Source organism: Tenrec ecaudatus, chromosome 10, assembly GCF_050624435.1.
Source record: "Tenrec ecaudatus isolate mTenEca1 chromosome 10, mTenEca1.hap1, whole genome shotgun sequence".
Classification (NCBI taxonomy): domain Eukaryota; kingdom Metazoa; phylum Chordata; class Mammalia; order Afrosoricida; family Tenrecidae; genus Tenrec; species Tenrec ecaudatus.
This window is the reverse complement of record NC_134539.1, coordinates 146,633,294-146,652,069: the sequence shown is the minus strand read 5'-3', so window position 1 is coordinate 146,652,069 and position 18,776 is coordinate 146,633,294. Positions and strand designations below refer to the sequence as shown.

At 50.3% G+C, this 18,776-nt stretch overlaps 1 protein-coding gene across 3 annotated transcripts in view; it reads right to left on the bottom strand.

Annotated features, from left to right (window-relative positions):
• Positions 1 to 18,776, bottom strand: part of ARSG (arylsulfatase G) — a 129,020-nt gene that overhangs the window by 38,701 nt on the left and 71,543 nt on the right. For all 3 annotated transcript variants that reach the window (XM_075562140.1, XM_075562139.1, XM_075562141.1), the window contains one exon: positions 12,943 to 13,080. In XM_075562140.1, coding sequence (XP_075418255.1) covers positions 12,943 to 13,080 — 138 coding nt within the window. The remainder of the gene's footprint in view (positions 1 to 12,942; positions 13,081 to 18,776) is intronic.

Below are 18,776 nucleotides of genomic sequence, written 5' to 3'. Positions count from 1 at the left end.
GGAACAGCCAGCCTCCTCTTTATTCTGCTGATGCCAACTGCTGGCTTTGTCCAACCCATGACCAACTAGGGGACCAGGGCACCTTCGAGTTGGACAGGGTTCTCTAGAGAGACCCTCCGTCCTTCAATTAATCCTATTTGTGTTTATTGGCCAGGCTGGCACAACAAACTATCGCAGACACAGACCGTCCCCTCACTCAGCTGCCAACCAGAGGGGTGGAGGTTCTCACCCACCCAGGGGTGCCTTAAAGCCACTTTAAGCAGGGCCATCACAGAAAAGGAAATCCTATTGGTTTTAAGTTACATTAAGGGGGGAGGGGACGAAAGGGGGAACCCATCACAAGGCTGGCTATGTAGGGCCACCTCCCAAAGGGGACGAATAAACATGGGTAAAGGGAGACACTGGTCAGTGTAAGACATGAAAAAATAATAACAATTTATAAATTATCAAGGGCTCATGAGGGAGGGGGGGAGGATAAAAAAAATGAGGATCTGGTACCAAGGGCTCAAGTAGAAAGAAAATGTTTTGAGAATGATGATGGCAACAAATGTACAAATGTGCTTGACACAATGTATGTATGTATTATGATAAGGGCTGCATAAGCCTCCAATAAAATGATTTAAATAAATAAGACTGGGGGAAAAAAACAAGTGATGTATGGAATGTTGTAAGAGCCCCCAATAAAATAATTTAAAAAATTAAATTACGTAAGTTATGTTAAAAGCAAAGGCACACTAGAAAATAATGATGGCAACATATGTATAACTATGCCTTGGAAGAAAGGCCTGGTAATCTGGTTCTGAACACAATGACCCACTGGAAACGCTATGGAGCAAAGTCCTCCGCTAACACCCACAGGCCACCATGAATCCTGGGGGCTTCTTGGTGACCCAGAGATGGCCTTCCAAGTTGTTGGCCCAAGCGGCCTCCACTTTCCCTGGCTTAGCCTGGTGAGTCCTTCCAGCCTCCACACTGCATGAAAGCCGGGTCGCCACGGTTCCCTGTTAAGGCCGAGCCTGCACTGGACTCTCTGGCGCGCATAAAACTCAAGTCCCGAGACAGGGCCTGGGTCATCCCCAGTTTACCCAGCAGCTTCTCTGCAGACTGGTAGAGCTGCTCTCACGTGACTTTAAATGAGCCAAAATAAAAGGCAGAAGGCTCAAAGCCAGTATCTTAGCTGTCCTAGGCCTATTTATGGCTCCTGGCTGTGGTCCCAGATAACACAGCGAGGGCGGGCGCCCCCATCGCTGCAGCAGGTGGACATCACTGGGCTAGGGTGTCTTCTGCCCACTCTCCCCAGGCTGCCCAGGGGCAGCTGTGTAGGATGCTTCCTGAGACAAGCTCCCCTGGTGAAGGAAGAAATGGGGCTCACCTGGGCGCCCACCCGGCAGGCGCACTTTGCCTAGCTTATAGACATTGGTGGGGCTAAGGGCCATCGAGTCCACTCTGGCAGCTAGGGACCATATGCAAACCAGAAAGGAACACTGCCCAGTCCCGCACCAGCCTCACAATTGTTCCTAGGCTTGAGCTCGTTGCTGCAGCCACTGTGTCCATCCACCTCACCGCGGGCCTGCCTCGTTTTCACTGCCCCTCTTTACTTTGCCAAGCAGGCTGTCCTTCTCCAGGGGCTGGTCTCTCCTGACTACATGCCCAACTATGTACGACAAGTCTTGCCCTTCTTGCTTCTAAGGAGCATTCTGGTTGTACTTCTTCAAACACAGAATTTATTTATTTTTTTTTGCTTTTTCCTTTGGTAGTCTGAGACACCTCCATGGCTCCTCGCCGGCACCATAATTCAAGTGCACCGATTCTTCTTCAGTCTTCCTTATTCAATGTCCAGCTTTCCTGTACAGATGAGGTGGTTGAAAACCCTCTGGCTTGGGTCGGGCGCACCTTGGACCTCAAAGTGACATCGTGTACAGCTGATTCACCCAGCGCAGGGCATCGTTTAATCTCTCCCGTGATTGTGGATCCTTGGCAGCGGCCATCCTTTCACCGCTTACCCTGATGTCCCCAGGGGCCCAGTGTGAGGACTGGGCGTTTCTTGCCGTGGCGTCATCCCTGCTGACGGCTGCCACCCAGCAAGGCTTCCAGTCCTCCTCACTGTGAGCAGGCTTACAGACAGGCACCACACTACCAGGAAGACTGGTGGCACATTGGTGGAGCGCTGGGCTGTTATAGAAAAGCTAATGGCCCCTGCCCCTCCCCCCAGTCTCCTGCTCAGGGTCAAGACCTGGCAAGGTGCCCCTGGTAGAGGTTATGACGCCTCCCCCCGCCCCAAATAATAAACAAACCCACTGTGTTGAGTTGACTTCAACTCAGTGACCCCAACTGAAGAAAGCAGCAGTGCCCCATAGGGTTTCGGGCCGTCGACGTTGCCAAAGTACACCTCCACATCTCTCTCTCACAGAGAAACCACCAGTATGTTCAAAACACCAACTCTTCCCTTAGCAGCAGAGAGCTTTCACCCATGTGCCCCAGGCCTCCTTTTCCGTAAGGATTACAGCCTCCAGAACCCTGGCCGGGGGGGGGGGGGGGGGGGGGGGGGGGAGGGGGGGGTGGACGGGGAGTAGTTCTACTTGGTCACATGGAGCCACTCTGAGTCCCAAGTCAGCCCAACGGTACCCAGGAGCACCGTATCGCAGCTGCTGGGACGGACTCAAATTCCCAGAGTCCTGCAAGCCACTTTAAGCAGGGCCGTCACGGAAAAGGAAATCCTATCTGTTTTAAGTTATGTTAAGGGGGGAGGGGAAGAAAGGGGGAACCCATCACAAGGCTGGCTATGTAGGGCCACCTCCCAAAGGGGATGAATAAACATGGGTGAAGGGAGACACTGGTCAATGTAAGACATGAAAAAATAATAACAATTTATAAATTATCAAGGGCCCATGAGGGAGGGGGAGGAGGGTAAAAAAAATGAGGATCTGGTACCAAGGGCTCAAGTAGAAAGAAAATGTTTTGAGAATGATGATGGCAACAAATGTACAAATGTGCTTGACATAATATATGTATGTATTGTGATAAGGGCTGCATAAGCCTCCAATAAAATGATTTAAATAAATTAGACTGGGGGGAAAAACAAGTGACGTATGGAATGTTGTAAGAGCCCCCAATAAAATAATTTTTAAAAATTAAGTTATGTAAGTTATGTTAAAAGCAAAGGCACACTAGAAAATAATGATGGCAACATATGAATAACTATGCATGATACACTTCATGTGTGGCTTGTCATAAGAGCTGTAAGAGCCCCCAATAAAATGATCTTTTAATAAAATAAAATAAAAAGCAAATGTAAAATAATGAATAAAAATCAAAGCAAAGGCTTTGATTCTGTTGCCAAGACTGACTCTTATCTATGGCCTTGAAGTTATTCCCATGCGCTGTATCTGTAGACTAGAAATACGCTGCATCCTCCTCCTCGCTCCCCACCCAGCATACAGGAAAGGGTGCTAGCAGGCACTGACTGATGCCGACCCCCGTGTGTCACAAGAGTAAAACTGTGCTCCACAGAGTTTTCCTGGCTGTCACCGTGCTAGAAGCAGGTCACTGGGCCTCCGTCTCACAATGCGCGCAACCCAGTGTAAAGAAAACTCCGGTCCTCACAGCAGGATCACAAGAAAAGGTCCAAGTGTTAAAGGGTTTCGTCTGGCTTGGATCCACAACCAATGCTCATGGAAGCAGCCGTCACGAGATCAAAAGACACGCTGCATTAAGCAACTCTGCTGCACAAGACCTCTTTCAAGCGTTGACGAGCAAGGCGGTCACTTTGAGGACTGAGATGCACCTGACCCAAGCCATGCTCTTCTCAATGCCTCAGAGGCGTGTGACAGTGGACATTGAATAGGGAAGACCGAAGAAGAATCGATGCATTTGAATGGCGGTGCTGGTGAAGACCGTGGCTGCCAGAAGGACCAACATCTGTCTCAGATGAAGCGCCAGCACGCTCCTGAAAAGGAGGATGGTGAGACTTCATCTCACAGGCTTAGGACATGTTGTCAAGAGAGACAGTTCCTGGAGAAGGACATCACGCTTAGCAAAGAAGAGGAAGACCTTCGATGAGACAGACTGACCCTCAAAGAGACAGATCGACACGGAGGCTGCAACAATGGGCTTAAACACAGTGACGATTGTGAGGGGGCTTCTTTCTGTTGTGCGCAGGGTCGCTGCGTCCAAACTGACTCCACGGCACCGAAAAGCAACATCTGCCACTGTACAGTTGGGTAGGTTTGAACTGTCAACCTTCACAGCTCAATAGTTGTTGAGCTGTTGCTAGGAGCTGTGTAGTTGGGTCCAGCACTGCCTGGTCCTGTGCCTCCCCATCAGCATGGCTCCGTGGGAGCCCACTGCTACAGCCACCGTCCCGCTTCATCTACTTGAAGTTCTCCCTCTTGGTCTTACTGGTGCTCTACTGTATCCAGCACAATGGCCTTCTCATGCTCGCTGGAAAATAGAGGGGGCGGGGAGCCTGGCATATTAACAAATGAGGAAAAAGCAGATGCCAAGATTCCCAATGTTGCCCAACAGAAGAGAACCACCCTGGGGAGCCTCCATGGCCTCCATCTTTCCAGAAGCAGACGGCACCTCGTTCTCCCTCCTAACAGCTGGCGCGTGCCTCCCTGGGATGTATGAACAATGGGCCCATGACACAATCATAAATCCCTACTTGGCCCTGGCTCCTGTTGGCCTTAGCGATACAGAGCTGCAGACTTCCTGTTCGGAGACTTACTGGGGCACAAGGCAGCCTACAGCTGTCCCAAGCCTGAATCTGCTTGGCCTCACCCCCACTGCCTCTGAATGCCAGCCTCCCCTCCGCTCCATGTCCTTGCCCGCGTCTCCACCAGGCCCATACCATCCCTTCACCCTAGTATCTTTTCTAAAACCATTCCATCTATTCTCAACCCAGCCCTCAAAGGCCCCTCGTGGGCCTGAGCTTCTCTCCAGGACAGTGATGGCTCAACAATGTGAGGACGTAATGAGTGAACACAGGCAACACATGCTGACATGCCTTGTTGTTAGGTGCCTTTGAGTGACTTTTGATGTTATATCCTCACGTGACTGAGTCGAACTGGCCCCGTGAGGTTTTCCAGGCTGTAGGCTTTACAGAAGGAGCCCTGGTGGCACTGTGGGCTAGGCGTTGAGCTGCTAACCATGAGGTCAGAGGTTCAAGCCTACCAGCCGACCTGTGGGTGAAAGATGAGGCTGTTTGTTCCCATAAATGTTTAGAGCCTTGAAGCCCCTACCTTGGGCTGGTGTTGAGTTGGAATCAACGCAGTGGGGCTGGGAGGGAGCAGAGTGGTGTGGGAGGAGATCATCTTGACAGAACAAGATCTTCAGGGTTTTCTTCCTTGGAGCCCCTCAGTGGGTCTAAACCTACAATGTTTTGGTTCCCAGTTGTGATAGGTAGGTTTCTTGTGCCAACCTGGCCAATAGGAACATGTGGGACTAATAGGTTGCAGTTTGATTGGAGAGCAAAGAGATCAATGGCTCTGCACGGCCTGCGGATCGTGTTGCCAGAGCTTGAGGTTCCTTCAAGAACTGCTTCGCCACGCAGTTGGTGTGGACATCGCTTGAGCTTGCGGCTGGTGGATCCTGTCATCTGGCATTCCTTGAGTTCAATATCCCATCGGGGCCTGCTGCACTAATCTTCTGATGATGACTCACCCTGCTGTTTGCTGCCTGTGGGCAGACTCTGCCTGCATTGCCTGATGGAAGACTCAGCTGTCTGCTTTCTTGACCTTGAACCCAGCAGCCCTTGAGAGTTGAAGGACTTACAGTATATTAACTGTTCCATGAAAGTGAGTTGAACTGAGCCCTCTGTACTGCTGTGTGGACTAATTAGCTGTTATATTCCTTCCTGTTGTATAAATCTATCTATCAAATCATAAGTGTCCTGGTTTTGTTTCTCTAGAGAACCCTAACACATCAGTCAACTGCTTAACCAATGTGCCACCAGGGCTCCTGTGTATACAAAGAACCCCCAACAAAATCCAGTGTCAATGAGTTATTTCTAACTCATAGTGACCCTATGCATGGGGGCTTCAAAAAGTTCTTGGAAAAATGGAGTTGAAAGATAATAGAATTTTTCCAGGAACTTTTTGAAATTCACTCATATTTCACCACAATTAAAAGGGGGCAGGAAAAGCAACTAAAAAAAGTCATTGGACACCTCTCCCCAGAAAAATGCATGGAAGATACAGAAGACAGCATGGAAGATACAGCCCAGGGAGATGGGCAGATCTGCTCGGACCACACAGGTGCAAACTAAGAGGGAAGGGGAGAGAGAGAGAGAGAGAGAGAGAGAGAGAGAGAGAGAGAGAGAGAGAGAGAGAGAGAGAACCACACCCTGGCCCACCAAGCCCTGAGGATGACACTCCTTCTCAGAGTAGCTAAGGCACAGAGATGACCATTAAGGCCGGCCTCACCAAAAGATATGATGTCCCCTCATTGACCCACAGCACTAGGAGGGTCAGCACTGGAAACACAGTGTGGGAATTATCTGACCACCACCCCCACCACTGGGGCAAAACATGAAGAGCGTGCAACAGAGCAGCAAGGGGAGCAAAGCAATGAAGTCCCCGAAGAATCCCAAAACTGAACTCTGGGAGCTTGGCACCTCATCAGATTTGACTTTTAAAACATTCATACGTGTCAACAGATAGACATGGAACTATTTATAGGCTTTTATTTCTTTTTCTTGCTTTCTTTTTTTCCCCATGTCTATCTATATAAGATAGGCAGGATAAACAACCCAGAGAAAAAAACAACAGGACCAATGGTTCTTGGGGGACATGGGCGAGCAGGGGGGTGGGGTAAAGGAAGGAGGTAGCCAACAAACCCAGGGACAAAGGAACAACAAGTGATCTAAAATCGATGGCAAGAAGGGCATAGGATGCTTGGAGAGGAATGTAGTTGAGAGGAATTACTGAGAGCTAAATGAAGGTCGCGTAAAGAACTAGGAGGCAAAACATTTAGAGAGGTATAAATACAGGCATGTACATATGTAAATATATTTATACATAACGTTGGGATTATAGGTCTACGTACATATATTTACATGTTAAGTATTAAGGTAGAAGACAAACATTGGGTCTCTATTCAAGTCCTCCCTCAATGCAAGAACACTTTGTTCTAAAAACCTGGCATTCAGTGACACTCATCTTTCTGACACGATCACTGAAGAAAAGTAAATGTGGTGAAGAAAGCTGATGGTGCCTCGCTGTTAAAAGATACAGCATCTGGGGTCTCAAAGGCTTGAAGATAAACTAGCAGCCATGTAGCTGAGAAGCAACAAAGCCCATATGGAAGAAGCCTGTGTGATCATGAGTTGTTGACAGGATCAGGTATTAGAAAACCCAAAACAAACAATCATACCAATGTGAACGAGGGTGGCCAGATTGGAGACCCTAAGCCCATCTTTAGATACTTGGACATCCCCTCACAGAAGAGTCACAAGGAAGGGATGAGCCAGTCAGGGTGCAGTATAGCACCGATGAAACATACAACAAACATCCCTCTAGTTCTTTAATGCTTCCTTCCCCCCACTATCATGACCCCAGTTCTACCTTCCAAATCCAGCTAGACTAGAGCATGTATACTGGTACAGATAAGATCTCTGGGCACATGGAATCCAGGACAGATAACCCCCTCAGGAACAGTAATGGGAGTATGGATACCATGAGGGTAGGGGAAGGTAGAGGGGTAAAGGGGGAACCAATTGCAATGACTGACATATAACCCACCCCAGGGTGACTAATAACAGAAACATGGGTGAAGGGAGACAGCAGATGGTGGTATAAGATATGAAAATAATAGTAATTTATAACTTATCAAGGGTTCATGCAGGTGGGATGGTGGGGAAGGGAGGGAAAACAGAGTTGATAACAGGGTTAAGTCGAAAGAAAATGTTTTGAAAAGGATGATGGCAACATATGTACAAATGTGCTTGAGACAATGGGTGTATAGATTGTCATAAGAGTCCCCAATAAAATGATTTATTAAATTAAAAAAAAAAGTTAAAAAAAGTAATCAGTTCTTCAAAAAGTTAAGCACAGAATGACCATAGGACCTAGCCATTCCACTTTTAGGCATATGACCTCCAAAAATTAAAAGCAGAGACACAAACAGGTACTTCTACACCCGTGGTCAACTGCAGATCATAGCCCCAAGGAGGAAACAGCTAAATATCCCTCAATAGTTGAGTGAATAAACAGAACCCAAAATAAACGAACTCACCACCATTGAGATTGGTAGCAATCCTGAAGGGCAGATGAGAGCTGCCTTCCCGAGGTCGGCAATCTTGACGGGGTCAGAAAACCACGTCTTTCTCCCACAGAGCGGCCGGTGGGTTCAAAGTGTTGAACTTACACTTAGCAACCCCACTCGTAATCCACTAGGCCGCCGGGGCTCCTACAGCAGCTGAACAGAGTGTGCTGATACATATGATGGACTCTGTGCGGCTGTGCAATCAGCCATGGAGCACGGATAAACCCTGAAACAGGATGCCGAGTGAAATAAGCCGATCACAGAAGGACCCGTATCATATGATCCCACCTATATGAAACAGGACAGTGTAGAGAAGGGTGGGACAGGAACACACAGCCCTTAGGGGACACTGAGCTTCCAGAAAGGGCGATAGAGATGTCTGGAATGGGTCCTGGGTGATGGTCGAACGGCCCGATGAACATGCTTCATCTCACTGGACTACACGTGAAGGTGGTGGACACCATGACAATTTAGAAATACCATAGAATCAGAGAATGCTTTTCCGATGGAGCAGACACGAAGAAGGGAAAGTGCAGGAGGTAATGAAGGTTTAACTGGAGAACCAAATGAGGCTTCAGGTGGGAAGAGAGGGGAGGGGTCCTCGAGGAAGTGACCCCTAGGGAAGAGGGCTCTCCAGGTCGGGGTTGCACCCAGTGGGCCCTCAGTGGGAGCAACAGGCCTTGGAAAGTCTCTGAAGGAGGAAGGCCTTAGGTCTTGTGCAGTAATGTCTTGGCTCATTCCGTCGTTCTTGTTGCTACCTGCTGTCCAGCCAGCTCGGCCTCTTCTGTGGAAGAGATGAAATCCTTCCTTCACCACCTTCAGGACCGGGGGTCTCTGAGTCTATTCACTCACGTACTGTTATTCCTCACGAGTGTTCTGGCAGAAGGGAGAAGGGGCTGGGGGCGAGGTGCCCGCTCATGGGTGCAGCTGGTGTTCCTGGAAGCCGGGTGGACGATGAGGAAGTGACAGACACGTGGTGGAGGCATGTAGACAAGCTGAAGGGACAGCGATGGCCGGACAGGGATCGCATCCCAGAGGGAAGCAGGACGGGGTTGGAGAGCCATAAGGGCTCGGGCTTGTTTTCAGGTGCGCCTCCAGCAGGCGGAACAGTCCACACCTGGAAACGCTGGCCATGCCAGCTAACCAGTGAACCTGGGGCAGTCCGTGTTCGCCAGAAAAGAATACAAGCAGGAGAAGAAGCAAGTCCCTGGGTGGCGCTAACAGTTAACACACTTGGCAACAAACCCCAAATTTGGAAGGTCAAGGCCATGAAGCGTCACCTCCAAAGAAAGGTCTGAGGACCTCAAAACACAAAACCAAACTCACTGCCATCAAGTTGATGCTGACTCACGGTGACCCCGTAGAACAGGGTAGAACCGCCCTTGTGAGTGTTCAAGGCGCAAACTCTTTACGGGACGGGAAAGATTCATCATTCTCCCTTGGACAGGTTGGCGGTTTTGAACTGCGGACCTTGTAGATCGGAGCCCCATGCCTAAGTATGCCATCAGGAAAACCAGCTAAGGTAAGCCCGATGGCGCGCAGTTCTACTCTCACCACAAGGGGGCGCCATAAATTAGAGTGGAGTCCATGGCCACTGCTTTGAGTTGGGTGGTTGAGGATGTCAATCCCAATTGCGAGGATCGAGAGCCCTAGGAATGGATTTGAAGGCAGCTGGTTGCTGGTGTACATTACAGGGTTGCTATGAGTCAGAATCGACTCGATGGAAATGAGTTGAGTTTATATTTATACCCGTAAATGTGGGCTTGAAGTTGTCAAAGATTGCATCTGGGTTTGACCCACAATCAATGCTCATGGTAGCAGCAGTCAAGAAAGCAAAAGACGCATTGCATTGGGTTCATCTGCTGCAAAAGTCCACTCTAGAGGTTGAAAACCAGGGAGGTGATTTGAGGACTAAGGTACACCTGACCCAAGCCAGGGTATTTTCAGTTGCCTCATATGCATGCAAAAGTCGGATGCTGAATAAGGAAGTACAAAGAAGAATCGATGCATTTGATGATGGTGGTGAAGAATGTTGAAAGGACCATGGCCTGTCAAAAGAACGAACACATCTGTCCTGGAAGAAGTACAGCCAGAATGCTCCTTAGAGGCAAGGATGGTGAGATTTCGTCTCACATACTTTGGACATGCTGGCAGACAAGACCCGTCCCTGGAGGACATCATGTTTGGTAGAGAGGCAGAGGAAAACTGGAAGGCCCTGGACAAGATGGAGTGACACAGTGGCTACCACAATGGGCTCGGGCAGAAGAACAATTGTGAAGATGGTGCAAGGCTTGGCAGTGTTTCCATCCACTGTGCACAGGGTGGAACAGGACCAACTCAATGGCACCTAACAACAAGGGCAGCCAACATGGGCTCAGGAGCAGGAAGTCACACTCCGGGGATACCTGGGACTTGGGTCAAACGGGTGTGGGGTGGTGTGGACTGCAGGGTGTCTTCTAGAGAGAGAGAGGTCAGTCATGGGGGCCCCTCTGCTGACAATGGGAAAAGCCTGTGTGACTCAGCAGGCTGCTTCCCTGAGGAGTCAACAGCATAGCCTCCCGTGAAATGAAAAGCCAACCGGGCTCTGGCGACTTTCAACTTAATAACGGAGTCAGACATCAGCACATTCTTGGCCGTGTTCACATGACAAGGTGCTCGCCACTGCTTTTGTCTGCCTTGTCAGCGACGCATTAACCAGTTAGATTAACCATTTAAATAACTGGTGGTGGCAGATGTCCACCTCACGAAGGGCATTAACGATCCCTAGCCCAGCCCCGCAGCCGGCTGCCATGACTCCATCTCAGGACACTGGGTAGACCATGGTCCAGCTTTGGAAGCCACACAGCGGCCCTCCATTCCACCTCCCTGTCACAGGGGGCAGGGCCTGAGTCACCTTGGAACTCTAGGATGCTGAAGCGGGCATGTCCCATCAGTGATGGGGAAAGGGTCTTGCTGGTCCACCGCTGGTGCTCTTGGGAGCTGCTGTGCACAGGCGGCTGTACCAGGATGAAATAGACGATTGGATCTTTCCACCTGGTTGCCTCTATCCTGGCCTTCCTGCTATGAAATTCCAGCAAGATGGTCCTTGGGGGAGGGGCAGGTGGCGAAGGAAGATCCTTGCATATTTAAGGCTGAGCCTTGATTGGGGCGGGTTGCTAGCCACAAAGGCAGGCGTTAGGATCCACTCACAGAGGGGAGAAAGCAGAGGCTCCCTGCTCCCCTAAGCCCTAGGGAGCAGTCTTACTCCGCAGCATGGGGCCCAGGTGCGCCCCAGTGAGCCCTGCGGCAGTGGGTTGGGTTTGGTCTTTGGCTACGAGGACCCGCATCCACCAGGGGCTCTGTTTCTAAATCGACACAAGTGATGGCCAGCAGGCCTGTCTGGTCTTTTGTTGGTTGGGCTTTGCCATTTCAGGGTGTGAAAAACCCCAGGGGTCAGAATAGGGTGTGAGGCAAGGGGGCAAGGAGTGCCTGCTTGTACAAGAGGGGTGTGTGTGCTTGTACCCAAGGTAAGTGTGTGTTTGTACCTGAGGTGAGTGTGTGCTTGTACCTAGGTGAGTGTGTGTGCGTGCTTGTACCCAAGGTTGAGTGTGTAAATGCTTGTACCAGAGGTGTGTGCTTGTACCCGGGTGAGTGTGTGAGTGTTTGAACCGGAGATGAGTTTGTGCATGCTTGTACCCGAGGGGAGTGTGTGCCTGCTTGTTCCAAAGGTACATGTGGGCAAGTGGGGGCATCCATGATGCTTTCCCGGCCCCTCGGGGGTTGCCCACCCACTGCCTTCACACGTTCAGGGTTTCTTAGACACCCACTACGGCCATCTCCATCATTTTCGGGTTGCCCCTCAGTGGCACCAGTGGCGAAGGGGGGAGACCAGGAGTGTCCTGGCAGATCCAGGCACCTCTCTGCCTCTCTCTCTGAACAGGAACCAGGCTGTACCCTCCCAGGAGCCACGGCAGCAGGAAATAGGCCGGGCTGCCTTCTTAGACAGCTGGTACTGGCAGGTTCACCACAGCCCACGCCACTCCCTCAGGCCTCGTACTCAGCCAGCTCCCCACTGGGCGCTCCCGTGCTGGCATCTATCACCCCTTGTTACAGGCTGAATAATGACCCCCAAACATACAGGGTCCTCCTTCCTGGACTCTGTGACTCTCACCTTGTGCGGCCCCTGGTGAGCTATGCGGAAGGGTAGGCTCCGGAGGGGAGCGCTCTCACGAGCATCTGCGGGCTCATAGATAAAACTGGCACCACCACCCACGAAGCACATTGTCGGGTGAGGCTTTACCACTGTGGGCTGGAGGAATCAGCAAGGCGGGGTCCTCCCTGGGGGCCTGCAGAAGGGACAGCCCTGCCAGCCCCTGGGATTCCCTCCCTCTGACTCACGGCGGACTCTGGACCCAGCCTTGCAGAGAGCAGATGTCCACAGTGGCCACTGCAGAAAGCACACGGTGGGCAGCAGCAGGCAGGGGGCAGAGAACCATCCGAGAGCAGAGCAGGGTCCCAGCCCCTCGGGGGCTCCACCCCCAGGAGCCCCAGAATATGGCACCAGGCTGAGGATCCCAAGAGGGATGGTCTTTCCATCTTATGCATAGGAGACCCACGTGCACCCAGCTTTGTTGGGCTCGGCGTGGCTTTGGGGAGAGCACGGCGGGTGCAGAGGGGTGGGGGCAGCACGGGGGTCCTCACCGGGCGTCCTCCATGAACTGGGTGGCTTTGTCCGCGTACTTCTGCGCCAGGTCGTTCAGGTTGACGGGCTGCTCGATGATGGCGAGGTTTTCGTACAGAGGAAGGGCCACATCCGTATAGCAGGCCCTCTCGGGGCGCCTGGGGGGAACCACACACAACCGCCGATTCATTTCCGTAACCTCGGAGGCAAAGGCTCTCATGCACGCAGACACGAAACACTTAGCAGTCTGGCCCACATGCTTGGGCTCATCTGCCCTTCCCTCCCACTGGAAACCCGATCAAAGAGTTCTTTCCATTCCCTTTGAGCAAGTGCCCGAGGTCTGCAGGCAAGCCGCCCATTCTACAGAGCTGCCTTGCCCACGTCTCACCAAGACTGCGGTCACCTGGGGGCAATATCACTCCCATTTTGCAGAGGCACTGATGTATAACCAGTCCAGCGGCATCATCTGGCCCAGCGGTTCTCAACATATGGGTCGCGGCCCCTTTGGGGGATCAAACAACCCTTTCACAGGGGTCACCCGATTCATAACAGTAGCACAGTTACAGGGAGAATGGTTGGGGAGTCACCACACCATGAGGAACTGTAATGAAAGGGTCTCGGCATGAGGAAGGTTGAGAACCTCTGTCCTCGCCCACCAGCAGTAGGCTGACCCCCCTGCCATTTTCCACTGTCCTGTCTAAAGGGGAGCCTCTATTTATGGTGACCACCCCGCAACCATCTGTCCTGCTGCGGCAGCTTTGGGTGTTGTGAGGCCAGAAACTGTGCCACCAATATTTCAAATGCCAGCAGGGTCACCCACGGTAGATAACTTTCAGTTTCCAGACAAAGGCACCCTAGACATAAGAAACTGCCCACTTGTGAGTGACTGAAAACTAGGTGAGCGGCAGCAGAGCCCTGTGGGAAACATGGTGCCGGATGATGAACCCTTTGGGTTGAAAGATGCTCGAAACACATCTGGAGAAGAGCTGCCTCCTCAAGGTCGAGTCGCCCTTAATGACGTGGGCGGCCGAGCCAAGCGTCCCAAACCTTCGCTTGCGGATGGGGCCTGACTCCAAATGAGAAGAAACAGCTGTGGACATCCACTAAGAATTGGAATGTGGAACGTATGACCTATGATTCTGAGAATACTGGAGGCTGTCAAACTGAAACGGAATGCTCTGGTCGTTACATAATCTGGTGTCCAATTGAGACTATTAAGCGCGAAGGGGTGGAGGTTAGCCTGCCAATCAGGTCGCAACTTGATGACCTCATTTGGAGGCACTAAGGAGGTTAATAGGTCACTGGAGGCCAGACCCACACTCTCTGCTACACATTCCTGTTGACAAGCCACATGGGGCTATACTGATGGAGCCAGAGTCCTGGAGCCGGAGGACCCACGTGGAGACCCACGCTAGTGCTGAGATGCTTCCACCGCCACTGGATCCACAAGACTTGTTACCCACTGGCCTATGATTTTCCTGCATTCAGCACCATTGTATGGACTGCCTGAGTCTAAAGAGGAAATTATGAACTAGTCGCAGACATATGGACTAATATTGGACTTATGGAGTTGATCGGGACTGAGCTGGGATATTTTCTTAATACACAATTACTCTTTTCTATAAAGCTCTTTCATACACACACATATGAGTGTCTCAGGATTTGTTTCTCTAGTCAACCTGGACTAACACAAATGCATAAAGTTCAATATCCAAAAATATGACGGAGTCGAAATGGACTGGTATTGGTCACTTTGAGTGAGACAGTTGACTATGCTGGGAATGAAAACCTGGAGACAAATGACAAATGTCATCACATTTCTCATCAAAAAGAATATTTCAAGATCCAGCTTGTCAGGGACGGTGGGGGGTTAAGTGGAGCTGATGTCAAGTTCAAGAAGAAAGCGTGTTTTGAAACTGACAGTGGTAGCGATTGTACAAGCTATGCTTAAACTATGGATTGTTAAGAGATCCTGTAAGACCTCCCGATAAAATGGTTTTGGGGTGAGAAAGATCTCGCTTGTCTGTGAAAGGATAATGTCTAAATGCCAACAGGAAGGACAGTTAAAACAACTATGATTCAAACATATGTGCCAACCTCTAAAGTCAATGATGAAGAAACTGAAGGATTCTACCATTTCTTCAGTCAGAAATTGATCAAGCAGTCAATAAAAATGCACTGATAACTATGAGCATCCGAAGAGGAGAGTTGGAAACAAACAGGAAGGATTGATAGTTGGAAAATAAATAGAAATGAAGCTGGAGATCGCATGATATAATTTTGGAGAAAAAAAAACCATTAACTTCTTCATTGCCAATACTTGTTTCTGACAATATAAACCAATTACACACGTAGACCTCACAGATGAAGTACACAGGAATGAAGCCGACTCCTTCTTTGGGAAGAGATGATGGAGAAGCCCAATGCCATCAGCCAAAGCAAGACAAGAGGCTGACTGTGGAGCGGACCACCTTTGCTCATAGACAAGGTCAGGTTGAAGCTAAAGAAAATGTACACAAGTCCACGAGAGCCAGAATGCGACCTTGAGTACCTCCCACCTTAATTTAGAGACCATCGAGAAAAAACAGATTTGATGCACTGAACACAAATGACTGAAGACGAGCTGAACATGGGATGACATCGAGAACATCCTTCATGAAAGCAGTACAAGGTCACTGAGAAGACAGGGAAGAAAGAAAAGGCAAACGTGGATGTCAGGAAAGACTGAAGCTTTCACTTGGCATCGAGTTGCTAAAACAAATGGCAAAGTGATGACGTGAAAGAACTGGACAGCTATCTTAGAAAGGCGGCTGAAGACTATAAAGTGAAGTGTTTGTGTGAAGACTTGGAGTTCGAAAACCCAAAGGCAAGAACATGCTCAGCATTTCTCCAGCTTAAAGACAAAAAAAAAAAAACCTAAGGAAAAAATTCTAGCCTGCCGTTTCACTAGAGAAGGTTCTAGAAACACCTCCGTAGAGGCAAGGATGGCGAGACTTTGTGTTACATTCTTTGGAGAGACCTGTCCCTGGAGAAGGGCATCAGGTTTGGCAAAGTGCAGGGCAGCGAGAAAGAGGCAGGCCCTCAAGGAGATGGGCTGACACAGTGACTTCAACCATGGGCTCACCCATAGGAGACATTGTGAGGCGGACGCAGGACCGGGCAGTGTTTTGTTCTGTTGTGAATAAGGTTGCTATGGGTTGGGACCAACTGGACTGCACCTAACAACAACGAACAAAATATTAAACAGCACAGGAAATATCAAAAGATGGAATACCCAACATCACTGTACCAAAATAAGTGGTCAACATTCAACCATTTCCAGAGGTAATATACGATCAAGAACCAGAGGTACTGAAGAAGGAAGTCCCAAATGAACTGAAGTCATTGATTTTAAAAAGGTCCTATGTCCCACACCCAAGCAAGATGAAGATCTAGGAATGCAGGCTTCAGCACAGATTGCAACTCAGTGTAAAGAAAACCAAGATCCTCAGAACAGGACCGATAATATATGATAAATGGAGAAAAGATCGAAGCCGTCAAGAATTTCATCTTGCTTGGATCCACACCAACTCTCGTGGAAGCAGGAGTCAAGAAATCAAGTGACAGATTGAATTGGGCAAATTAGCTGCAAGTGACATCTTTAAAGTGTGAAAGAGCAAAAAAAAAAATTGTCACTTTGAAGACTAAGATGGGCCTGACCCAAGTCACAGTATTTTCCTTCGCCTCATATGCACGTGAAAGCTGAATAACGAAGAACTGGCGTGTTTGAATTGTGGTGCTGGCGAAGATTGGGACAGACAGCATGGGCTGCCAGAATGACAAACAAATTCGTCCTGGAAGACGTATAGCCAGAATGCTCCTTAGAATCGAGGACGGTGACACTAGGTCTCATGTAGTTTGGACTTGCGACCAAGACGGATCGTGAGAAGGACATCATACTTGGTCAAGTAGAGAACCAGTGAAAAAAGAGAAGATCTTTAATGAGGTGGATTTACACACTGGTGGCAACAATGGGCTCAAACGTCTCTATTTATACCGGGCGGTATTTTGTCCTGCCGTGCACAGTGCTGCTATGGGTCAGTGGCACCGAGCCACCACCACCACCACCTCCCTGGGACGGCTCCATCAGTCATCCCCCACAACAGAGACGCCGGTGGTCTGACTCTAGAGATTTATGGGCTTGGCACCCCACTGGGGAAGTTTGACTCTGTAGATGAGTCAGCTTCGACCGGACAGCAGTGCAATCCAGTCGCAGGGGTCGGCATTTTCCTAAACCAACAACCGGAACGGCAGTTGGCATTGTCTGCCAATGGCAACAACAACAGGATGATTGCCATGACAAACCACATGGGGGAAATTTAGAGAAACTTGAGCAACTAGGGTGGGGAGGGGTCAAATTGGTCCTATCTTCTGGGAAAATCAACTCAGACCAGTCGTTACCCATCCAGATGAATCTGATCTCATGCGTGTAGGGTGAGGGATTGCTTTGGCTGCAGTCCTGAGCAAGGCCCGCGAGCTCAAAGAAGGATGCCCACAGCCCCTATGGCAGGGATCTGCGAGGACTACACAAGGGAATGAATGGTTAGGGCTTTGGACACTGCTCAGCACTCCTCTTTGCTGCTGTTCGCTGCTCTCAGGTTGGGCTCTTGGAACTGAGCACTGCCCGGTCCTGCCCCATCCCCATGATCCATTGGGGATTAGAACAGGGTGTTCCAGAGGGTTTCACTGGCTGATTTTCAGAAGTGGACTGCCAGGCCTTTCTTCCCAGTCTGTCTTAGTCTGGAAGCTCCGTATCACAATAACAAGCATGCCTCCTCTGACAACCGGGGGGTGTCTGTGTACCCCGGCAGGAAATGTGGGAGGCGAGACTACTACCGCTGAACCGAACGGGCCTGGCAGGCAGGCCTCAAGGCTGGTTGGGCACGAAATCCCTTTATCCTGATGGACACAGAGGACCAGGAGTGAAGCTGGAACCAACAGAGGGAAAAGGAGAGAGAACAGGAGACCTCTCTGGCCGGTGACCTGCCCTAACGGTAAATTTTAACACGGCCTCTTGCATAAGTGCAAAGAAGCCCTGGTGGTGGAGAGGGTTACAAATCAGGCTGCTCACTGCAAGGCCAGCAGTTCGAAACCACCAGCCCCTCCTCAGGAGAAAAAGGAGGCTTTCGACTCCCAGAAAGAGCTAGAGTCTCAGAAACCCACAGGCTATGAGTCTATACCTATTATAAAGGGCCCAGATGAGTTGGAAGTGACTCAGCGGCAGTGAGTCTGGTTTGCACAAACTCAAACCTCACACCTCCCGCCCCACATAGGCACATGGCCACTGAGGAGCCCGCGCTGCTGAAAAGAGGGGGCAAGTGACAACGTCAAACTCCATCATCCGTGTTGCATTTTTCGGCTTCTGATGATCTCATGGTAACACCGCCATCACTTTGTGGCCTCTCCTTTCCCTGCGCGAACTCTCCCCCTGCCCCTTGCCCCTGGATTTTAAGAAGGATTTTTAAAGGGCTGTCAGATACAAGCCATACCTCAATACGGCTGGAGGGTGCCAAGTTTGATGACAGGTTGGCCCCCTGCCACAATGGGTAAGGAGGGCAGTGGGTACTGAGCACCCTGGTCATCGAAGCGTCTGGTTCAAATGCAGATTCTTAGAGGTGGGCCCCGAGACTCTAGCACACCCCACCCCTGCTGAGGAAAAAGCCTTCAGGAACAGAGACACTGCACGGGCAGAAATCTCCATCCTCACCTTTTCCCTGACCTTGAGCGGAGGCCAGTGATGAAGCACCCAGCTGTTAACTGAATGCTGGATGGTTTGTGCGGTGTGCCCCCCTAATGAGAGTACTTGGAAAGATCT